The 25,381-nt window shown below is 47.2% G+C and overlaps 1 protein-coding gene across 3 annotated transcripts in view; it reads right to left on the reverse strand.

The window, feature by feature from the left end:
* The window catches only part of TELO2 (telomere maintenance 2), an 831,249-nt gene that overhangs the window by 267,563 nt on the left and 538,305 nt on the right, over positions 1-25,381 (reverse strand). For all 3 annotated transcript variants that reach the window (XM_085628173.1, XM_085628170.1, XM_085628172.1), the window contains 4 exons: positions 24,408-24,496; positions 24,178-24,269; positions 1,396-1,512; positions 205-276 (listed from right to left, as the gene is read on the reverse strand). In XM_085628173.1, the coding sequence (XP_085484299.1) occupies positions 205-276; positions 1,396-1,512; positions 24,178-24,269; positions 24,408-24,496 (370 nt within the window). The remainder of the gene's footprint in view (positions 1-204; positions 277-1,395; positions 1,513-24,177; positions 24,270-24,407; positions 24,497-25,381) is intronic.

Consider the following 25,381-nt stretch of genomic DNA (forward strand, 5'->3'; position numbering starts at 1 on the left):
TGGCTATATGAACAGCGTAAAAAAAATATTTAAAAACTTCATAAAGCATACAAAAACTCTCCTTCATCCTCATCCCTATGTGATTGTTCTAGTGTTCCCTGCATTCTTCTACTGGGCGTTTGCTCTACATAATGGTAGCGTGCAAGGTTTGTCAAAAACATGTCCCAGGGGTGGAAGGACTACAAAAGTGTGCTCTAAACTTACATCAAGGATGTCCATGCGCTGTCTCAGGCTGTAGTTCATGGCATAGAACTGTGCTGTAAGATATTGTGAGACCTGTAGAGATTAAACAAGATCACTCAATAAAAGAGGTAATCAGCAAGATTATATGAATACAGAGAAAGAACAGCATTAGCGCAAACTAACACAGAACGCGGGCACAGGCAATGCTCTTATCTCTATCACCAACTCCTGCCAACTATCTGTGGGTGGACAGCTTCTCAACAAATATTTTTTCAGGCCACTGTCCTTGGTCTTGCAATCTTGCTCACCTTTGAACCCACCCTACTCAGTAAATGCCTGTATCTATCCATCCTACCCAGACCGTCCTGCATGCAACACAACATAAATTAGGTCATGCCTTTACTACAATAGACTTGGGGATAGTTCTGCAACAGGGTTTGGCAAGACTCCAACACACAGTTTCAACAATGTTTCTCACCAATGACTTGCAGCCTCCCTTGTCACTTCAATCCAAATAACCTTATGCAGAGATCCGTAAATTAACATTATTCTCTACCTTGCTATTCCAGAGTTTAGCGCCTGCTCACAGACAAAGAACACACTAGTTACTAGGCTAAGGGTTTACATCTAAACGGTCTGCAAAATCTCTCACTTACACCCTAATCATGCCCTGCCATTTTCTAACCATTTTCCAACCAGCTGAGGAAACAACGACTGATCTTTTGAACAACCCACTGTACATGACCTGCAGATACACTTGTAGCGCGACCAATGCATGCCATTCCTGACCTACAAAACTTAATGCTACATCAGAACTGTAAAGAAAGACACGCTTCAGTCAGGGTATTCTAATCTTCACTCCTAATATTCAAAACCAAGATCCAATGCAGCGATCTCCAATAATGACCTGCAGCATTTACCTTCTATTCCATTACTGAGGTCTACACAGACCTCTCATGATGCATGACAATACTCAATGGCACATTCCCTGCGGTCTCAATACGGTACAGTAAAGTATAAATAACCATGTTTGACTGCATCACTACTGCCCAAAGGCACATTCTGCTCCACTACTGAGACCCCTCTAAATGCAGCTCTGCCAAACCATCTCACTCCTTGCCTGCTGCACTCACTCCTATATCAGTACTGGAGGCTCATGTGGCATAGAAGATTCAAGATACAAGGGAGATAAAGAAACACAGAGATACTAACCGGAACTGGATCCATGATAGTGACCGCCACCAAAGCCCCATGGCGTTTATGGACAAAATGCACCAGACTGCCCTTATCCTCCAAGTGCAGGAGTACTTTTGACAGCTCAACGCTTACCTGTTGGCACAATGACAGATGTTAGTCAGGGACAGTCGACCTCATGTCCCCATCAATGCCATCTAACCTCACCCAGAGATGCCACCTCCCTCAGCTAAAATGATCATTATACCCTTAAGAACAGGGATTCCTCTCAACACAGTGTCAAATATCAAAGAGGACTTTAACTGATCACCTTGTCCTGGCAAACAAAGATCAGTGAGAATAAGTGTTTGGAACAGCATGTAAAGATCACAAACAAGTATTGCAATAATTCCCTTGAGTCTCTTCACACTTGTATTTTTCACTCAAAATGAAGGGTAAAAGGAGGGAAACAAGAGAAGGAAGACCGGCAGGGATAAGAGTGTAAAAAAAAACGGAGGAAGAAATGGCAACAGGAGGTGTGTGTGCATTTAATGACTCGCATTCACGTGCACAAGGACATAAATGACAGGAAGATAAAGAATTTTTCTGCATCAGAATTTGTGTCTGTACATGTGCTCGTAGCAATCTGAACGTAACAAATAACTATTTTCCAAACTACTGTTCTGCATGCCGGGAGAAGAATAGTCTTGTGTGAATCTGCAACATGGCAAGACTGAAACCTATTGTTACAAGTAGCTTTTCTCTTTGGATGCGTTGATGTAGATCAAATGCTGTGCACAGACTGTAAAACACTAGTCCCATAAACTAAAGCAGTGGCTTGGACAAAATATGTACACATGTAGTGAATAAGGTTAATAAGACAGTTTGACCAGCCTGTGTCTCTTTTCTGGTCTGTATGGTCATGCAATAATTAATGCCTGGTACATGTGTGAAGATCATGTAGCGCACACACGCACGCGCACACACACACACCCCACAACAATACCCTTTCAGGCTTAGAGTGCTGTATACATTTTGCAAAAAAGAAGCAGAGAACTCTGGGTAGTTCCCAAGTTCAGGTGGAGAGTAGCTCCTGTATAGAGCCTCTTAAGCACTAGCGATACTCTGAATCTGCTCACCTTAAATGTCTGTTTTTCTAGCGAAGTTTTCAAGCATAGGATTAGCATAGTGCCATCCACGCCGAGCTAGAAAGGGACAATGTTTCTTGCCACGTCTACAACAAAGTCTTTAAACATAGGATTAGCAAAGTGCCATCTACGCCGAGCTATAAAATGACAAAAGCCTTTTACCACTCCAGGCACAGTATTACAGCTTTGGATTAGCAAAACACCATCCAAGCCAAACTGGAACGAATAAAAGCAAACTTTGACGCTTGTTTCGCTATAATTATAGCTCTTCAGACAGGTTTAGCTTTGTCCAGGCACAAGGGAGAACTGTGTAGAAGTGAAAACCATACCCTTCCAGGCTTACAGTGCAGCATAAATTATGAAAAAAGAAGCAGAGAACAGAGAACTCTGGGTAATTCCCAAGTTTAAGTGGAGAGCACTTCCTGTGACTAGCACCCTACAACACCAGCGACATTGAATCTGCTCACCTCAAATGTCTGTTTGTCTAGCAAAGCTGGAATTAATAAAGTAAACTCAGGCGCATGTTTTTCTAACATTATAGTTCTTCATTTTACAGCTCAGCATGGCTGGCACTAGTTAATCCTGTGCTTAAAGACTTTGCTGTAGAAATAGCAAAAGACTTAGCCCTTTTCTAGCTCGGCATTGATGGCACTTTGCTAATCCTATGCTTAAAAAAATAAAATCTGTGCCCCTTTGCATCTTCAGGATTGGATCAATCATGACAAATTGGAGATGACAGCATGCTAACTAACTTGGGACTGTTTTACAGGTACAAAGGTCAATACAACAGAACAAGGAGGAGAAATGAGGACTCTGCAGTTATCCACCAGTAAGTGGATCAACAAAGGGAAGGAAATGTTTCTTCTAAAGGATACTTTTAACCACAGTTTCCTCAACTTTAAAAGACATACCCAAAACAGCACATCACAAAATGTAGCGCGTCTTAGTAGGGGACTCACACTAAAAAAATCCTGCAAGACCAAGGAGGGGAAATGACCCTGTCTGCAGACTTGACTGTCTAGGTGATAGTGCTCTGGAAATGTAAGCAAGTATCAGCTTGACAGATGTGTAGGACAGCAACACCCCTCTCCAAAGCCGTTCAGGCAGCTTTAGCTGGAGTGGAATAAGCTCTTAGAACCTCAGTGGATTCCTTCTTGGCCAGGGCACAGCATTTATTTATCCACGTAGACAGGTTCCATTTCTGAACCACCTACTCTTTCTTACCATCACCAGAGCCCATCAACAGCTGCTCATCCATAGGGTATGATCGTGTGCACTCTATGTGAAAACTAAGAGTTCTCCGCAGGTTAAGCCAGTGGAGCAACTCCTCCTCTTTTGAGGGATGTGGCAGGTAGAAAAAGATATGAGTGATAGCTTTACACTCATGGGAAGGCGATACGACCTTTGGCAGAAAGGAAGCCTGGGTTCTCAGTACCAATTTGTAAGTAGTATACAGTAGTTGCACTGACAGCCCCTGCAATTTACTTGCACGGCATGCAGACGTTATTGTGATATGAAAAATTGTCTCGATAGTGAGGAGCTGTTGTATTCCCGAGTTAGGCCCATGTAGCTAAGCAGCTTACTTCTTACATTGTCCTCACAAGGATTATGCTACCCCGTAAGCATCTGTTCTTGGCATGTAGAGCTGTAGATTCACATGATTTGCATACTCCTACCTCTAGTGTTGGGATTTGGATGTCTGACTTCTCCATGGTTCTGTGTAGTTTTTGATGTGGAATTACTGACAGTTCTAAAAGTGTTTTGAACCACGGTTGACGGGCCCAAGGGGGAGCTACTAGAATCAGTGTGAGGGATGTTTGCCTGAGCCTCCGAACCAGAAATGGAAGGAGAGGTAGAGGCGGAAAAGCGTTGGCAAATATCCCTGAGCAATTCATTCATAGGGTATTGCCTTTGGGTAGAGGATGTGGGAACCTGGAGGAGAACTTTGGGCATTTTGAGTTGCCCACTGTAGCGAACAGATCTATTTGTGGGAATCTCCACTGTTGAAAGTATGGAGGGAGCACCTCGGGATGAAGTTTCCCACTCGTGAATTTGTTGCTGCCTTCAGCTTGGGAGGTCGGCAAACTAATTGTCCACTCCGGAGAGGTGCTCTGCCAAAAGTTGGATTCTGTGATGAATTACCCAACGCCAAATTGTTTGAGAGAGGCGTGACAGATGCAGAGAATGTGTCCCCCCTTTTTTTGTACATAGTCATTGCTGTCATGTTGTTGGTGCAGACTAGAACAACTTTTCCTATGAGGTGAGACTGAAAAGCTTTCAGTGCTAAGAAGCTCTAGATAGTTGATGTGCAGGGGGTTATCATTAACTCGTCCATGTCTCGACACCACCTAGTCACTGTGGGGTTCTGTCTATCTCCTCACTGTTGCGCTATACCGCTCTTCGCCAGCGCCATACCCAGCGCTATCCAAGTTTGCGCTGCATGGTTGAGGTCCGTCGGTTCCCAGATGGAGAGCAAACATCTTTTAGGCTCTGGTTCAATTGTCATTTCTAGTGCCTGAGAAATTGTGTGCTGCTTTCCAGTATGTAGTGATTTCTTCGCATTGCCAGATTGTGTGCCAGAATGAGCCATGCTCTCCACATTGCCTGAGGCAAAGTGGCGTATCCGCCTTGTGTAATTTATACAGCAGTGTTCTAGTATAGTACGTACGGTGTAGAATCTTTGGTGTAGACACTTTTGGTGTGTGCTGGCTTTGATGAGCCAGTTGTCCAGATATGGGAAGACATGAATCTGTTGTCTTCTGAGATGTGTCGCCACTACTGCCAGACATTTTTTGAATACTCAGGGAGCAGCAGTTACTCTGAATGGGAGTACCTTGAATTAATAGTGTTTTCCAGCTATCACAAATCTGAGGTATTTGTGATGAGCTGGCTGAACCGGAATGTGAAAGTATGTATCTTGTAGGTCTAGTGTGGACATAACATCGCCTTGCTGAAGCAGTGAAAGGTCCTTTTGAAGCGTGATCATGCGTAAATGTTCTGAAAGAATGTACAGATTTAATGTCCTTAGATCCAAAATTTGTCTTAAGGAGCCGTCCTTCTTGGGGATTAGAAAGTACAGAGAGTACGCCCCTGAACTTTGGTACTGTAATGAAACTGGTTCTATAGCTCTTTTTGTTACTAGAGATTGTACCTCCTGTTTGAGGAGCTACATGTGCTGTGACGAGAGTTTGTGAGTGTGCGGTGGAATGCTGGGAGGATTGCTGGTGAGCTCCAGACAATAACCATGTCAGATATTGTTAACACCTAATTGTCTGATGTTATGGATTGCCAAATGGGGAGAAATTGTTGAAGCCTTCCCCAGACACGTGTAAGATAATCGGGGGGTGTGTAGGTAAGTCACTGCTTATTGGGGGAAGGGGAGTTACGTGTTGCCGTGCCCTAACCTCTACCTTTAAAATTGTTTCCTCTGTACCCTCCTCTAAAGAAACCTCTACAGGAAGAGGATTGAGTGTTGGACTTGTACAAGGAAGTGTTAGGGTCTGAGGATGTACTTCTAGACCCTGCTCTATGGAATGAGCGACGAAAAGAGTCTCTTCTTGAAGGAGTCTGAAGTGCGCCAATAGATTTTGCCACGTCCTTGACTTTTTTAATCTTTTCCAAAGCCTCATCAACCTGAGGTCCAAAAAGATGTTGTTTGTTAAAAGGAGTGTTTACAATAGACTGTTGAAGTTCTGGTTTAAAGCCCCGAAATTCTAAGCCAGGCATGCCGACGTGTGTAATTTCTCTCCCTGCAGGGTCAGCAGCATCAAGAGCACATCTAATGGAAGGGTTAGCAATGAGTTTTCCTTCTTGAACTAGCTCTTGTGCCTTTTTCTTGTGCTCTTTTTGGAGGTACTGAAGTAGACTTTCCATCTCATCCCAGTGTGTCCTGTTATACCTAGCTAATAGGCCCTGAGTGTTGGCAATGCACCAGTGATTAGCAGCTTGAGCAGCTACCCTTTTATCAGATGCATCAATATGCTAAGATTCTTTATCTGGGTGAGGTGCATCCCCATATGTCTGTGAGTTAGCTCTTTAACGAGTGTTGGAAACTACCAGAGAATCTAGAGGGAGCTGTCCTTAAATAAGACTGAATCAGAGGATGATGGTTTATATTTTTTATCAACCCTATGTGTTAAAATGTGTCCTTAAAAATGTCATCTGCATGTCTCATCATGCCTTTTAATATAGGGAGACTGACTAACTCTGTGTGAAGACCCTAGTGTCTCAAATAAAAAATTGTCATCTAAAGCCTCTTTATGCAGTGTAGCCCGATGATATGCTGCTGCTCTGGAAATTACCTCCAAATAGGAAACATTATCATCTGGAGGTGAAGGTTTTGCAGGGTACAGGTCTGGATCATTATCCATGGGTGGATCAACATAATATTCATCCCTCGGATCTGTAGGTAGAGCAACATTGTCATCATCATCATTATCCCCATCTCTTAAATCAATCTGTGGGTGAGGAGATCCCTTTGGTGTTATGTGTAATGGATCTGAGCTTGGCAGTTGTGGTAAAGGTGAAAATGGAGAAGGGGCTGGCAAAGTAGGATGGATAGAACTTGTAGCAATGACCTTCTTCTTTTTAAGAGTAATTTTATATCCAGTGTCATCTGAACTGACTTTCCTTTGGGAAGGAGTTTAGGCTAATATGTGTCCAGTAACTGGATTGATGTAAATCATTTTCTGCTTTGGATCCAATCTGTCTGTCATATTGTCTAAGATTGGTTCACGGGGATCTGAAATATCTTCTTTTGACTTCAGCGACAAATGTTTTGGTGTGGAACTGGAGTTGTCCTTCTTGTCCTTGGAAACGGAAGGTTCACGCTCCGAAGCAGCCTTTTGTTTCGAAGTGGAAAGTTTTGGCTCAGAAGCAGACTTTTGTTTTGACACAGAGGATTTTGGCTCCGAACCAGATTTGTGTTTCGGAGCGGAATATTTCGGGTCTGAAGACCGTCTGTTTTGGCTCGATCCCTAGCTAAAAGGCTTGACCACTTGTTTCGGTGCCTGGCCCGAGGGCGGGGCATCAGAAACGTCGTCTCAGTGCCGACCAAGACCCAAAGGCAGAGGTGGTGTTGAAGCCTTATGTTTGTTAAAAGATAGTTTCTGGGGTGCAGGGGTCTTGGTACTCACGACACCCTGTCCAGCTGGAATGTCTTCTGACTTCAACTAGAACTCGAGGTCAGAATCTGATTCTGAGACCAAGAAGGCCTCCTCTTCTTGCGCAGCTAGCGCTTCATTGTGTTCGGATTCTTCTTCGAAGATATACGGAGTGTGCTGAGTGCCTTGGCGCTGCATTTCTCGTCATCGAGCCAGATGATCTTGAAGAGTCTTTTTTGACCTGAACAAACGACAGGACTCGCAGTCTTCTTCCTTGGGCTCCGGTGACAAGCACAAGTTGCAGACCTGCTGTACATCGGTATGAGGGTACTTGGGGTTGCACCAAGGACAGAAACGAAACGGAGTCCCTTCCATCGGCAGAGGGGTGGATCGACGCGGCTAGGCCCGAAGGTCGCCAACTATGTTTTCGACCGAAGGTGAGAGACTTTTCCGATCTAAAGGATACGCGGAGAGAAGAAACCGCGTACGATAACAATACCGTCGAGGATAGTGTGGATTGCACACCGAGGGGAACCTGAAAGGCGGTTTCGAACCGGGGTGCAGCAATAAACGTCCAAACCCGATGACGGAATAAAAAGAATCTGACAATGGAGTCGATGCCCATTCGCACTATCACCGAAAGGAGGAGTCACTTTACATTGTGACTAGGAAAGACTTCTTCGAAGAAAAACAACTTTCAAACATCCGGACCCAACACTAGATGGCAAGACTATGCAAAGCATGTGTATCTACAGCACACATGCCTCGAACATAACATTTCCAGCTGTGACCTTTGGAACACATTTGCACATACAATGGTGGAATAGTTTCTTTGAAACTAAACTTGATTTACATCTAGCTTCGCACAACATTATCACATTGCCCTGAACATCATGTATAAGGTCTTGTTTCGAACTACGTACAAATGCCATCACTATCTTCATCCACGGAGCGATAGGCCTATCTGCAATATCCATAATAACTCTAATGTATGCGTACATGACAAGGCTGCTTTTATTGTATAATATGAACATTCTGATAGATTAGTAGAGGAGATTCTTCCACTGACACCGAGGGTCCTTGCATGCTGAGAAATTACTACACAGCAGTCTGACATCTCATAAGGGGTGTCCAGTTTGTGACCAAGACGGGGTCCTTCACTCTATCCCAACAGGTAATGGGGTTGGATCATCCCTTGGGGGGATTCTTGGCTCCATACCTACACACACTCTAGTAACCCTTGAGTAGGGTTCACGTAGTAGGAGTACGCCAGATTACTGCCTTGTTTATATGCCTGCATATATATATATATATATATTGTTTTAGCACCATGGTAGATCTATATCTATTCTTTACGCTTTTGGTGCTTGCAATCATATTTATCTGCTTCTGTCTACTAATCATTGCAGCACACATATTTTATGCAAGAAAAATGTTGTTTCAATAAATATTATTGAGAACGTCCCACTATGTATCCTCTGTACATTTCTCCAAGATTAAGTAAGCACGAGTGACTGAGCAAAAAGTTCTGTATTGTTTCCACGATCCCTGAGGGGTCAGGGTTGTCATGTTCAGTGGTTGCCAGAAACTATTTGCTCCCTGATAGGTTACGGGGGCTTACGGTGGCACTGTTAGCTAGCTGGTCTATAGGCCAACACATCCTGCGGCGGTGTCCGGAATAAGTCTTAACACCGGGCCCTTAGTTTATGTTGTCCAAACAATGCGCTGGTCCTATGGATTGATAGGAACTACACCACTCTGTAGGAAGCAACTATGAATGGGTTCGAACAGAATGGACGTCCAAAAGGTGTGCCCCCCCGATGGTACGACCTATGCGGGTATACCGACTTATTCTTCTATCCCCTATCTGGGTATAGAGCTAGCAGCATCTGTGTCTCAGACGCTACACCTCAATTACTCCAAATTCCTCCAGCGAACCACAAAAGACCTGAATGATTGGAAACGTCACTCGCTCTCCCTGCTGGGCAGGATAACAGCAGTCAAGATGTCTCTCCTGCCCAGAGTGCTGTACCTCTTCCGGACAATCCCGGTCTGGCCACCTCCGGATACGCAAGGACCTGAGCTATTTGAGACCGGACGATGGGGGATTGGGTATTCCCAACATATTAGAATATTTCCGCGCAGCTCAGCTGCAGTACCTTGTCGAATGGAAACGTCCCGAATCCGAAAAGAGTTGGCTCTTCCATGATAGGGTGTTAGCTCAACTGGACCTATGGAAGGTCCCCTTCCTTAAACGAATACACAGACCTCCCAGCCTCCGGGGCTCCCCTATCACCAGGACACTTCTAAAGGCATGGGATGGAGTGGCAGTAAACAGGGGTCTGACGACATTTCCTTCTGCCATGACACCCCTTTTTGACAATAAGGAGTTCTCCCCAGGCATGGATGAGAGGGCATTTTCATTCTGGAGAGCATCCGATTGGGGGTCAGCGGGCCATCTCTTTAATCTAGAGGGCATCATCCCATTCCAAGACCTCAAAGTGGACTACAGGCTCCCGGAAACAGAGCGCTTCCGCTACGTCCAGCTCCGACACTGGCTCCTCCACACCGATATTCACTCAGGCATAGCTAGGAAACTCACTAAATTCGAGAAGTGGTTATACACCAAGAATACTGATAAGGCAATGAGTTCTGAAATTTACGATATGCTTAGAGGCGGGGCCCCCACGGCAGGTCAGCGGAGGTGGGAGAGAGAACTAGGGAGAGAACTGACCAGTAAAGAGTGGGCAGACATCTATTACCGAGCGAATCATATAGCGAGTAACATAGCCAGTAGGGAGTCCGCGGTTAAGGTGGCCATGTATTGGCATCTGATGCCGGCCTGCTTGCACAAAGGGAACCCAACACGAAGTCCGCTGTGTTGGCACGGCTGCGGGGTGGATGGCACCCTGGTACATATATTGTGGGACTGTAGAGAGGTACAGGCTTACTGGAAGGATGTTTTGGACGATATCGACCGCCAATTCGATACTGAGATACTGCGCTTTCCTGTTTACGTGATCTTGGGGCTGCCCAACCCCATAACATACCCACTTAGATCCAGGTGAGGTAGACTGATGGGGATAGCTCTAGGAGCAGCTACTCGAAACATCCTATCACACTGGGGTGGGGTGGCTACAAAAACAATGGTATATTATAGGAATGGAACGCATACAGGCCTCCTTATCTAACGCTATGGCCAGCTTTACAGACGCATGGCAGCCATTGCTTTCTCTTCTGTCAATGGAGATGAACGAGATTACATGCCCTAAATATCTCCGCCTTTTCCGTCTCACAAGCTTGGCCTCCATACCACAACCACCGAAAGGAGACTCATGATTTCCCCTTTAACACAATACACTTTAGTACACAACAATGGCACACCAGTTCAGGGGGGGAGGGTGGAGTTGGGACGTGGAGGGGGGTGGGGGGTGTTCTTTTTCCTTTAATTCATTAAAAGGCATCATACCACCACTTCTCATCAGCTAGACTGTCTTGTATGCGGCCAATCCGGAGGCACAGAAGGGGAATGGTTGAGGCCATGTTACTGGAAGAGCATTGCTAATAAGATGGGATATACTTATGATCCGATGTACAGGTGCGTTACCTATATCTTTATTGCATACTGTTTGTACAATTTTGATGCGAATGCCAATAAAACAAAGTTGAACCTAAAAACCTCATCGCAAGAGGTAACTTGAATAAAGAAAATTGGTCAGGCAAACGTAAAAAAGGCAAAGATGGTCAACAAAAATCCTTTAACTGTGACCATTGCAAAGCCTTGCTGAGATAAAGGCAAGACAAACTACAGTACCTCTGATAAAGGGGCTAGTAGGGGGATCAAGCTGACGGTCTCTACACCAAGCCACAAATTTCTTCCAATGTGCGAATAGTTGATTTAGTCAAGTGGTGCCATATGCACAAATTCAGGAAGCAAAATTAAAACTGCCTGGCTGTTGATGCTCAATCTTCACGCATAGTGGTGTAAATTGTGGAGATATGGGGAACAAGACTCTCTAGGCCCAATCCAGGGCTATCAAAATGACATGGGCCTATTCCGTCCTGACCTTCTTCAGAACTAGAGGCAGGAAAGGCAGTGGTGGAATCGCAACCAAACGTCCGGCAGACACAAGGCATCCCCTAGGGACCCTCTAGGTGGGAACTCCAGCATGCAGTAATGGTAGTACTCTAAGAGGTGGTGGTGAAAAGGCAGGGCATGCCTCCCTGATCAAAGATGTCCTGAGCCACTACCAGCTAACGTGCGCTGTGCTCGCCTTCATTGGCGTTTAGTGACCCCACCAGATTATTGGCTACCAGGGAAATCCCCTGGCACTTCAGCCAACTCCACAGATGCAGTGCCTGCCAGAACAAGATCCATGACCCCCACATGGTCCTGCTTGTTGCATTACCTCCTGGAGGCTGCACTGCCCTTCAGGACCTGCACATACATTCTCTTAATGGATTGGAGAAAGACTTTCAGAGCCAGCCAGATAGAAAGAAGTACCTGGAGGCTGGTATCGAGATTCTGTTCCACTGGGGATCAGATTCCCGATTTTCAACTCTCGCAGGTAACTGCACCAATCCAAAGATGATGCACCCGTCACCATTGTGATTTTTGGATGGGGTAGAAAGAACAACCGTCCACATGACACGGTTGTGTCTATCTTCCACCACCAAAGGTCGTTGGCTGTCTCTATCTAGATGCAGATTTGATTCAACAAACAGCCCCAACGTTATGCCCACTGGAAACGGAGGTTCCACTACAAGTCCCATGTGCTAGTCAGTAAAGAAGACCAGGAAGATCCATGAGGCCAACAGTACAAGAAGCCTTAGAATCAACCTCACCGAGACCCAGGACTGATTTGTAAACATCGGGATCTTATCCTGAATGTCCTGGGCTCACTCGAAGGGAGGGAAGGCTTTAAATACCACAGTGTACAGGATGGGCCCTTAGAAGGGAATCCTGTTAATAGGCATCAGATCATACATCAGTTCGCTGCTGGAAAACCCCATGGGATGATAGAAGGTTGATTGTCTTTCGGAGATGGTCTGTGACTGAATGTGAGGAGTCAGCCTTGAGCATCCGGTTGTCAATGAATGGGAATACCTGTGTCCCTGAGCTGCAAAGGTAGACTACTACCATTGCAATCATCTTCATACCACCTGAGAGGCAAAGGGTAAACAAGCAAGATGAAAATGCTATGACCCCATCACAAACTGAAGGTAGCAGGTGTGGGAATTCAGGAAGAGCAGATGAAAGTACGTGCTCTGTAAATTCAAATATACCATGCAATCCCCTGGGTCCAAGGCAGAAAAAGCCCTGGCCAGAGTGAGTATTTTGAATGTGTCAATCTGTATTTAAGGAAGGAGTCCGGGGTCGAAAATAAACCTGAGCCCTCTGTGCTTCTTGGGCACAAGGAAGTATTGGGAGTAACAGGCTCACCCTTTCCTGATTCTGGCACCAGCTTGATGGATCCTTTGACCGATAGGGCTTGACTTTCGGCAAAAGGATGGCAGCATGATTGAGAAGGAATGGATGGGATAAGTATGGTAGGGCACATTCTTTTTGAACCCCGGCCATCACCACATTTTCTGGAGTGCTAAAAAGTCTAGTCAAGCTGCTGAAATGATTGTGTGGGCTGCTGTTTTCTATAGGCTAAATCCACGAAGTAGTATATGAATTTTCTGTATTGTTGGTTAAAATAAGTGAAAGCAAGCCTAGGGAACGGGAAGCAACACATCTGTCTTTGAAATATTCTATAGCCGATTCTGCCTTTTCTCCAAAGAGCATGGATGCATCAAAGGGCAAGTACATTAAGGATGCCTGAACCGTCACAAGAAAACCCAGTAGCCCAGATCCAGGTATAGCACTAGATCACAACACTGGTGCTGACGGTAATGCCCACACAGTCTGCATCATTGTAATTATCATCGTGTGGTATGTTCTTAAGTCCTTGCACTGCATCTGAACTGGAGACAAAAAGGGCTTCTAGCATCCTGTAGTACTGTGTTGAGTGAGCAACTGGGGATCATCCAATGTTGGGGGCACCTCTTTGGCGATTTTCTAGCAAGATATAGATCTAGTGAGGGCTGACGTCAGACACACTGTCTGCTGTTGAAATTTGGCATCGGTACAACCAATAAACTTGGGAGCGGCCCTTCAGATTCGCATCGAGGACTACAGAAAAAAAGAACTCATATCAGCGCACTGGGCTGGCATCTATATGGGGCTCCATGTCATCACTTCCAGGGTGCCGTGAGGCTGTCATGGATGGCAGTGTCACCTGTTGAAGCACAGACAGAACTGCTGTTAAACCCGACCCACTCTAGGAGTTGAAGTTATTCTAAAGGAGAGGAATTTGTGATTAGTAGTATCCGTCAGAAGAAAGGGACTGAAACCTTCCAACAGTGTTCCGGAAATGCTCACTGACCAAAGAGGAAGCACTGAGCAGAATGTCAGGGAACTTTTGTGACCCTGGGCTGGTGTTGCAGACAGCCAGACTCCCAGAGGTGAGGGTACATCAGCTGGACGTTTGTATCTACCAATGGAGGAGAGCTGCAGGTCTACTTTACTATGACTACTGCCTGGCCTGCCAAGAGAGGGGAGTAGAAGGCAACCCTGATGGAAGAAGACTGCTGTGACAATAATCTCAGCTGTGATAACTAGGAAGATGGAACTGTTGCAGGAGCCGACACAAGTGCTGGTGTGGATCTACCTGCATCCCTCTAATCACTCTGGTGCGCTGTGCCAAAGAGAAGTAAGAGAGCATGACTGTTGCCTGACAAGGAGGATGTCACATGAGGTGACTGAATTGCTGGAGCAGGTCTCCCTGCATCTCTGTAATTGCATTTGGCAGGCTACACCAAAGAGAAGTACGAGATAGTGACATATGCTCATGGTCACCCTGACCAAGGGGACCTCACGCAGACCGACTGTAGATTTGACTGCCTACCTCCTCATATCACATCTGAAGAGCAGAATTGATGTGAAGCAAAAAAGTGATCATTGCCATGGTCACCCCCAATGGGAAGGATGTCGTAGGAGCCAACCAGAGTGCCGGTCTATCTGTACCCAAATACAGATCAACATGCTACGTTGACAAACACAAACTTTACTGCAACCCACTGCTTCCTCGTGCTGCGCCTGAGGATTGGCGACTGGTGCCAACACTGCCCATAACCTCTGAGGACCCAGATGTGAAACCTCAATAGTAGGCCCTTCATTGTATGAACATGTGTATTTACAATGGGCCTCTTTGTACCTCCAGAGCTCACTACTATACCTGAAGACTGGTTGGGTATGTGGAGTTCCCAAGCGGCACTGGAAGAGAGGCAAGGGCTGGTACAGCACAGCGAGAGTTGCCACCATGGGAATACGTAAACTTTAAATGATTTGGGCCCAAGCTGACACAAAGCCCTAAAACTCAGACTGGGGCCTAATTGCTAAGTGAAATGAGATTAAGTGCCCTACAGATTGACCTACGGGTCATAGACACAGCAATCAGCTTGCACTGTTACTGTGAACCTGCACATGTGATTTTGCCATGCTATTTACGTTAGTGCCTTTGTCCTGTAGAACCACAGTAGAACACTTTGTCCTTGTTTTCTTCTTTTTGTGTAGTATTGTGCAGTGGATAAAAAAGCGCTACTCTTTTTTTTTTATAAAGTTAAGCACTGGATTGGACCGTCATTATTTCACCCTATTTAGTGACTGAGTGCGGAGTCTCTGCCTTCACACTACCTCCTTGGGAAGCCTTCGACTGCTCGCCCCGGTACCCTGTACCTCGTGGGTGGAGAAGAGATAGGAAAGGTGAGAAAAAGAGAGAAAGAAACAAAGAGAGAGTGAACAAAAAGTGACTTCAAAGTCGTCGTCCAGTAGTAACATTGTGCACTAGTGTGCAGGGGTCCATGAGTCCGACAATCGGTCAGCATCACTCCAAGGCCGGGGCTCCTCCCCCAAGACCGAATTCACTTGGCTCTGGGCTTGGACCATTCTTCCGTCATCGTGGCCTTGAGACATCAGCTGGGCGGATCATTCCCCTGTTTGTGCAGTAGATTCCTCCTGGTCCATCACTTGCCGTAGTAGAGCTTCCCTTTCCGTGTGACGTTCCTCTTCGGTGGGTTTCGCCTGGGTCCCCCTCCTGGGGCCCAGTCTCCTGCCCGGCCGCCGCTGTCTCCCCAATGATGGATCACCTTCCGCTGCGTCTGAGTTCTCAGTTGATGCCAGGGCAGATTCAAGGAGCTCTTTCGCCTGCTGTAGAGTGTGCACTCCCTGTGTTTCTTTGTTCCAGACAAAGGACAGTCTGAATGGGTGCCCCCACCAGTATCGTATTCCCTGCTCCCGGAGGAAGGCTGTAGTTGGTCGCAACTCCTTACATCTCTGGAGAGTAAGGGGGGAAAGGTCTTGGTATACCCCCACCTGGAGGCCCTCGAACTCAACTGTTGGTCGGTCGCGTGTGGCAGCCATGATGATCTCCTTCTGCCTGTAGGAGTGGAGGCAGGTCAGGATGTCCTGCGGCTGGCCGGGGTCCGAGGCAGGGCGCCCAGCACGGTGCGTACGATCAAGGGTGACCTCCTGATCCTTCAGGGCAGGGGCCATGTGGCGAAAGAGGCATAGAACCCAATCCTCGAGCGAACCTCCATCCGCCTGAAGCGGTACGCCTTTGATGCGGATGTTAGAGTGCCGGGAGGGGTTCTCCAAATCTTCCATCTTAAGGTAGAGCTCCTCCTGCCGCTCCCGGAGGGTGATGAATTCTCGGGCCTGCTCAGCGTGCTCTTCCTCCCGCCTGTCCCCATTACGCTCCAGAGTGTCCACTCTATCCTCAACTTCGCCTAGGTCTGCTCGAAGTTGCTTAATGTCGGCAGCCAGGTCTTGTCGCAGCCCAGCGAAGTCTTCTCACAGTGTGCCAAAGAGCTGCTCCATGAATTCCTTCGTGACGGGCTCGGTCGCGTATCCGGCCACTGTATCCATCGCGGCGTCACCTGGCTGTGATCCTTGGGTATCAGCGCTAGGCCCCCCCGCCTTCTTCCTAACCGTCTTTTGAAGCAAGTCTTTAATAGAAGATTCCTTACAAGGGACATCTTTTTTGCCCTGTTGGGAGGCCATATCCAGCTGTCTGCATACAGGGGACCAGTGTTCCTTCCCCGCCGAATCCCGACTCAGGGGGTGCCTCTGGGTTCCCGGGGGGCGATGGGGCCCGTCCTTCGAGTCTGTTGTCACCACCTGCTCCTAAGTTGATCACTCAGTTAATGGAATGGTGGGTTGCAGACCGGGCCGGCGTGGGGTCTCAGGTTTCCCGCCTGAGAGCGCTGTGGGCCTGTCACCCTCCGTTTCCTCGTTCCTGCCAGCACGGGGGCCACGTGGCGAAGGCCCCAATGTGTGTCACTTCCAGGCGAGGCAGGCAATTGTCACACCTCCCAGCAGGGCCGGGACGCCGCGATGTAGAGTGCACAGCACTGCAGGCCCACTCGGAGCGTCGGCTCTACCCGCCTCAGGTATCACCTCCGCACCAGGCCTCGCCTTCAGGTCATGATATCGTCGTGGTACTGGGGTCCACAGGGGCCGTGGAGAGATGCAACCTCTGCCCGGGTAGGCCACCCCGGCCCCCCTCTCCTCCATCGTGAGTTCAGTCCCTCCTAAGGCGGCTCACTGTCCCCAGGGGACGCGCCCCGGCCCTCGCACCACCTACGCACCTCCAAGTAGAATCGCCGTTAGGATGGCCGCAAGGACGCCCTTTACTGCTGCCCAAGAGTAGGCGAGTTCGGCGGAGTACCCCGGGGGAGAGGGCCATTCCAACCACCCAGGCCTTGCTCTCGCCTCCGGGTGCTATCTCCTCTCCTGCTGCGTCTCCTCCGCAAGGCCTGGGTCACCACTCCGACCCGGGCCGCCGCCGATCACGGGAGGCACCGCCTGTGCCCTTCACCTCTGGGACAGCTCCATCGGACGACCCGGACTCCCTCGGGGCCGCCGGCCTACACCGCCGGTCCAAGAGTGGGCTCCGCGCCCCTCCTCCCCTAACGGTCGCTCCAGCAAGGCCTGCTCTAACTCACCCTTTCCGTGCTCTCTAGGCTGCGGCAGCCGCTGGCACCAAAAGGTTTCCTCACAGACACCACTGGAATTGCGGAAGACCGGAGATCACAAACCTGCAGAATATCGGTCTCAAAGCCACCAATGGAAGCCTATTGCCGGCGAGCGGAGCCCCTAAAGAACTGTGCTACTCTGCCGCCATCTTGGCCACGCCCCTGTTTTGGCAAATTAAAAGACTGGTGGGGGGTCTGAGTAGAGAAGTGAAGCCCTAATAAAGTTGGTCTCAGCTTTCTCAGACCACTGGTCACCAAGGAGGCCTTTATTTCCATGTCTGAGTTGTATCTGGCCCTAAGGGTCAACCTCTGGCTGCCTACAGCTGGGGGTTGGGTCCCTTTGGTTGGAACACTGGAGGGACATGGTAGGTTTGGAACCATTTGGTCCCAGGTTTGCCTTTGCCCAACAGAGTCCATCTGGGAGAGGTCCCTACCCAAGGGTAAGAGGGATCCCTCAGTGTGTTGAGGAATTTTCACCTGGCTAGGGCTACTAGACTGGGTGCCCCTAATCTGTGGATGAGGGGGTTCCTCTGGGCAGTGGGCCCTTAGGGGTCCACTGACCTCTGCAGCCCTAGGCTGATTAAGATAGGGTAGAGAGGGGCAGGATACCTGCTCCAGACTGGGTACCACCTTGGAAGGGTCCCCTGCCATCAGGGAAATTGCCAGGCCAGGCCTGACCACCTCTGGGGCAGTTCCTTCACTAGGGGTAGTATCAGTTCCCTGAGGAGTCTGACCTTTACCTATACTCTGGGGGGAAGAAGACTTTTCTTTAACCCTTCTGCTCTCTGGTGGAGTAGAGTGGGCCATTCTTTCAGGCTCCATGACTACAAAATTGCCCTGGGGTTGGGTTGAGGCCCTATGGGTCCCACCAACTTTCTCAGGGATGCCTAATATTCTTAAATGGGCCTGGTATTCAACTTCAGCCCAGGCTGAAATTTCTAGATCATTACCCAACAGGCAAGTTTGGGGACACCGCCACTCTCTTTGGGTCAGTGACCCCTCCCCAGCTGAGATTGACTATGGCCATGGGGTAATCTGTCCTGATACCATCATTGTTGGTCACCTGGTACTTAAACGCAGGTAAAAGCTGTTGAGTGGGGACTAGGTTCTCTGTCACCATGGTGACACTAGCCCCTGTGTCCATGAATGCCACAGCTTTCTGACCATTTGTTATTGGCTCCTGTCTGTACTAGCCCAAAGAATTAGGACTGACAGTAAAAGTGGCACATCCCATGCCACCATCACAGACTGAGGAGGCCTGTGAGGGGGACCTGTCTAAACCATGGTCCACCTCAGTTCCCCATGAGAACCCACCTAACTTTTTGGTTGCGCTACTACCACTTGGGGGATTACTACTTGTAGTACCAGGAGGAGTGGTAGTATTGCTGGGAGGAACATTTTCCTTATTGTTGACCTTAGGGCAAATGGGGTCATTTTTCCAGTGGCCAGGCTTCTTACAGACATGGCAATAAGGTTTCTTTTCAGGGGAGGAAGGAGTTTGGGACCCACCCCCAGAAGAGGACTTTTGGGGCCCTGTAGTGGAATTATCTTTTGATTTATCCCCACCTTTCTCTTGGTTCTTGGAATAATCTTTCTTCTGGTCACCACCCTGATTCTTTGGCTTTACTCTGGTTCTGACCCATTTGTCTGCCTTCTTGCCTAATTCTTGGGGAGAAGTCCGATCTGAGTCCACCAGGTACTGGTAAAAAAGCTGGTTTTGACAATTATTAAGGATCTGCTCCCTCATAATCAAATCGTACAATCCTAAAAAGTCATGCACCTTGCTGCCATGTATCCAACCTTCCAGAGCCTTAGTAGCACAATCTACAAAGTCAACCCAGTCTTGAGTCTGTGCCTTTTGGGTGCCTCTGAACTTAATCCTATATTGTTCAGTGGTTAAGCCAAACCAATCAATCAGAGCACTCTTCAAGACTTTGTAATTATCAGCATCCTCTTTTCTAACAGGGAGGAGCTTGTCTCTACCTTTGTCTGCAAAGGAGAGCCACAAGATTGCTGCCCACTGCTCGTGAGAGACCCTCTGTACTTTACCGGCCCACTCCAGTGCAGTTATCCACTTGTGGATATTATCCCCACTCTGGTAGGGAGGGAAAATCTTGTTCAGGTTTCTATGGTCATGAGTATGTTCTCTACCTCTAGGGACACTCTTGCTGCCATCATGGGACTCTAGCCCCAACCTCTTTGAAGCTCTCTGAAGCTCTAGGGATTCCCTATCTAAGGCCAATTGCTCTCTCTTGATTCTGAGGTTAGCTCTCTCAAACTCAAGCAGTTGGCACTTCTTCTCATAAGAGGACTCCCGTTTATGAAAAGCAGAGGTCCCTACAGGAATACCAGAATGATTAGATTCCTGAGAAGGAGATCTTGATCTACTTGGTAAACGGTTAACTCTTCCAGGTGGGGTAAAGAGAGGGCCACTGAGACCTTCTCCCTCACCTTCAGGAAGAATTGGATTGTCCAGGTTAGAATCATCTTGATCCTCCTGGTCAGCATTGGAGTCCAGGTCATAGAAGTTTTCACTTCCTGGCCTTTCCTCCTCTGCGGCTCCACCCAACTTGCCTGCCTCATCAGACCCTGGGGTCTTTCTTAGGTCATCCAAAAGCAAAGCCTCTGTGAGGCGTTGAGTGCCTGGATGTCTCCCTGTCTTCATTTTCCTACATGTACACATAGTTCTCAATTCTTGGAATGAGAGATGGTCATAGTTAGTTGGCAGAGGCCCACTGGCTTCTGGCCAAGAAGACATACTAGAGTTGTGTGGTGTAGGCACCTACCTAACCTAGTGGGAGCTACTAAACTCTCTTGAGTTGGAGAAAGGGTGTGCTAAACCTATGACTTACCCAACTCTAAGTTCAGTAGAACTTACTTATTCTAGTCTTGATTTATATGTACCTAATACCTTTAGTGGTTTTCAGTTAGTCACTCAATGAGATTATCTGGTACAACAATAGCAAGCTTGAATCTCAACCGCTGCACACCAATGTGAGAAGTTGGCCTGGTATATGCTGACCACTAATTAAAGTGGCAACCTTGTACCAGTCCAAACAACCTTTATTGATGATTAGGTTAACGGCAACCTTTATTGAAAGCTATCCAAGTGGTAGCTATGGAGAGCAGCCTTCAGGCTAAATCTTGAAGGAATGTAAAGCAGCTTGTTTTCCCAGTGTATAACCTCCTGAATGACCAAATGAAAGGAGAACCACACAAGGAATATATAAAATATATGTATTTATTACTAAACACTCTCTACTAATCTCTTTATGAGATTAGAGAACAACGCACACAATATTAAATCACTAGAACAACAGTAAACAGCACAATACACAGTGGGCTCCAGGGGGAGACCAAACCATATACTAAGAAAGTGGTATAACAACCATGACTTGACTAGACATAGTGCCTAGTGCACGTAGAATCGCTAGGACCCCAAGGAACCACCCAAGGTAGCGACACAGGGGACCCACGGAGGACGGGTGCAGCGTGACAACACAGACGCGAGATCCGTACAACTCTATGGGAAAGTCGCGGTTGGAATTTTAAAGATTAAGGACACTTCGGAGAGGACTTTAAGAAAACCCAGCTAAACATAGAAGGTTCTAAGGCCAGCACCCTTGAGAGTACAGAGATACCCTTGTTACCTATCCCCGAGGAGCCGGGTGCATAGGGGTCAAGTGATGTCGGAAACCTTCGTAGTTTTCAATGGCGTGATGCAGAAAAGTGCTGCTGCCGTGGAAATGAAAAGTGTCCGGTGTGATCCAAACCTGGATCGGAGCTGAGAAGAACCCGAAAGCAGAGGGGACAGAGTCTGGGTCACTTCACAGTGACCAGGGGCATGATAGACGAATTCCCACCGATGTCGGGTGTTTCAGGTGAGAAGAGGTGAAGCTTGACTTTGCAGCCACGGGGACCAGGAGACGTCGACGACGACCACGGAGGTGAGCTGTCCCACGAAGGATGTCGAGTGCTGGGGGTTCAGTGTCCGGACTGAACACCAACAAGCATTGGCAACTGCAACCAACGCGGTCAGAGGAAAGATGCTTCGGTGAGGACCAGCAAGGTCCTGGGGACTCTCCATAGTCTCCAAGCTATGGAGAGTCAGGGCACATCTGGAGCAAACAGGAAAGCCCACGGAAAGTTACCTGCACAGGGACCCACAGGTCGACAGACAAGGGATCGCGAAGGGACCTCGAGCTGAATCACAAAATACCAACCCACGGAACACTTGCGGAGTGTAGGCCGGAAATCTTCGGTGGAATTACTGCTCGGGTCAGGACTACAAGTAGCCCAAAGCACAGCCTCAAGGGACGCCAAAAAGCATATGTTGCTGCAAATGTACATGCTGCACAGGGGTTTGGGTTGCACGGTCCCCACGAGGGATATGGGCCTCAGAATTGCTGAGAGCACAGATCAACCTCAGGAACCCACCTCCTGTGTTGCAGAAATCTTCGGAACTCGGGAGATGCAAACCTGTCAGATGCGTTTCAGGTGCCTGCCTTGCAGGGGAGTAACTCCTTTACTCCAAGGGAGATTCTTCAGTCATCCAGCGTCGTGCAGATCGTTTAAGTACTTGGTTTCTGTAGCAGAGTTTATTCCAAGTAAAATCTAAAGTCCTGTAGTAAGGGGTTCCTACTTTATACCCAAGGAAGGGGTGGGACAAACTCTGGGGACCCACCTATGGGAGGGTCAGGACAGAGGGATTGCTACACCCATATCCCTTGTCCAGTTTCGCGCCAGAACAGGAGCAAATGGCTCCTGCAACCGGTTTGAGCTGGACTATGCACAGGGACACCAAATGTGCCCCCAGTGCAGACATCAAAGCACTCTCAGAGTGCACCCACCCAGCCCTAATACACTAAAGCCTGTCTGGGAGGTGGTCACACCTCCCTGTGACAGGAAACTTATTGTCAGTCCTTCCTCTGCTCGAGTTTCGTCCAGCAGCAGGAGGGCTGACCCGTGTCTGTGGCAAGCAGCATCCATTTTGTGATGCCAGGATCGAGAAAGCTGGTACCGGGTGTACCGGTGTGTCACATATGTCCCTTTAGGAGGGTGGAATCATACCTCTTACACCAGTTACTGGTGTGGAGGTATGATTCCAAGGTATTTGACACCAAACATGACATGTTTCCATGCAGCCGTTTTAAAGTTAACATTTACCGTGAGGTTATAATGTACTTAAGTATATATGGTTGGCTGCATCACAAACAACCCCGGAATATAGGTTCCGAAGGCTGCAGAGGGGCTCACATAAAACTCAGCACCCTGCCGTCAGGATTGATAAGGCCTGCTATAGGTTTGACTGAGGTTTATATGTGCAGTGATATGGAGTAGATATAGTGAACCTATATCAAAGTAAGGGGTGCATGCACCACCTTACACAGGCTGCTGTAGCAGACCTGTGGTGTCATTTTGAATGGTCTCCTAGGGGTGGCATAAAACATGCTGCAACCCCTGAGAGGCCTCTGGGGTACCTATGCCCTGGGTACATAGTATACCATATACTAGGGACTTATAAGGGTACCCCAGAATCCAATCTGGAGTGTACCTAAAGTACATGCAATCAATTTAGGGAGAAAACAGATAAAGTGGGGTCCTGATTAGCAGGAGCCCAGTCAGACTAGTCGAAAACCAGCAAAACACCAGGAAAAAAATGGGGGTAACCATGTAGTCAGATTCCACCTTCCTACACGTTCTCTCCTGCTTCCCACAATACTACTTGGGGTGGAAAGAAGAGGGATGGTGTTGGCAGGAATAGACCCCTAAAACCATCTATCATAATATTCATGACAGTTCTGTTCTTCAGAAGTGGCATGAAATCTCCTTTTAAAACAACTAGTGACATATCACAAAAGAATAGGCCAAAGGAAGATCTGATGAAGGGGACTGGGAAGAGGGCCATTAAAGATAGGACTAGAGAAAGGGGCTGTAGAAAAATGCAAAAAAATAACATCAAGCTGTGGTGGGTTTGAAAGAAGGGGCAATACATTTGTAGGAAGGGCAGAGGCAAGAAATCATGGGTAAGTGGATGGGAAACAGGGTTGAGAGAGGGAATAGTAGATAAAGAAATGTACGAGACAGAGTGAATGGGAGGGACAATCAGAAGAGGAAAGGGATAGAGAGACAAGATTAGGGTTAAGTGAGTAGAAGCATAAGCAAAATAATAGGGTATGAAGAAATCCATGAGGGCAGAGAAGGGGTGAAATGTTAAGATTCCTAAAGGAAAGGGAAAGTATGTCAAAAGGATAATGTAGGCCAGGGACATAGGACTGGAGCAAGAAGAAAAATATTAATCATAAATATAGAAGGGATCAGAAAGTAAAGCACAAAAAAGGGGCTATGTAGAAGGGTGAAGCAACCGTGAGTTCAAAGAAAAGAGGCAGGAGTTCAAAGAAAGTGGTAGAAAGACGAAAAGAGTACAGTGACAGATGGTAAGGAAACATAGACAAAGGCATGGGCAAACAGCAGAAATTATTTCTTTGTACCTCTTTGGTTGCTGCTGGATTTTTCCTGATTAAGGTCCCCAGAATGTCTAGAGTAGCCTCAAACTTCTCCACGTCTTCACCTGACACCAGCACTAAAAGAGAACACCACTTACAATTACTACCCATTCGCACAGCTCACTGGCAGGACCTGGGCTTTCCCACTCCCTGGGAAATATTTCATGCCAGGTGGTACTGCATGCTACCATGACTCAGCCAACCACTTTTCTTACCTTCTATACAGTCTCGGATATAAACAGGTGCCTTTCCCTTTGTCAGCGGTGTATCATGTGACATGTCATAAGCAGGAAGCTCGTCATCACTGCAAAGACAGGGAAAAAAATAACAGATCGAGTATCTGCAGTTTGCCTTAAACTCTGCTTTCAAATACAGAGAAAACAGGGCTTCCCTTTGACCGTCAACTAGACAATTCAATATATTGGTATTTTAAGTTAAACACAAAAAATCACTTTCAAAACACTTATTAAGAAGAATTAACTGATCTACTTATCATGACAGAAATGCTTGTGTGCATTTGAGCACCATATATACACTACTACATTTGTTGGCTGCTGTATTGTCACATCTCAGATCTCTTTCCACAACCCCTTGAGCCCAGCCATACCTTGAAGCATCTTAACATACAACCTTGTTCCGCCACTTTTATGTGGCCCAATATTTAGGAGACTCCCTACAGCAAAAAAAAAGAACACATCTATAAAACCCTACGCTGCATGGGTGGCATGCACAAGCCCTACCTCCCTGAAACTCTTACAGAAATGACTGCACCAATTTTTACCAAATTTCCAGTCTAGCTGACAGCTACTTTACTAAAAACATACAAAGCTGTGCAGCATTCTAAAGAGAACACCATTTAGTGCTACTTATTTTTCAGAGGTTAAATCTATCTATATAATAGATATGTTCAAGAGAAAGCCTCTTTGTTAAGATTCAGAAGAATGGAACTTTGTCTTATGAACCCGTTTTACGACCAATTATCTATAAAGAACAGAAAGCACCCCACACCCTCAATGTATAGAATTTGAGCATAAAGGAATGTTGTCTTTTTGATAAGCTCTGTGCCTGTAGAAATAAAATTGCAAGAGATTTAACAGAGATATTAGAGAGACTACAGGGAGAAACCAAATGGTATGTACTTGTGAGTCACACTGTATGTGTTAAAGAGCATTTTTCATGTCGGTGTACA

The sequence above is a fragment of the Triturus cristatus genome, chromosome 10, assembly GCF_964204655.1.
Source record: "Triturus cristatus chromosome 10, aTriCri1.1, whole genome shotgun sequence".
In the NCBI taxonomy this organism is placed as follows: Eukaryota; Metazoa; Chordata; class Amphibia; order Caudata; family Salamandridae; genus Triturus; species Triturus cristatus.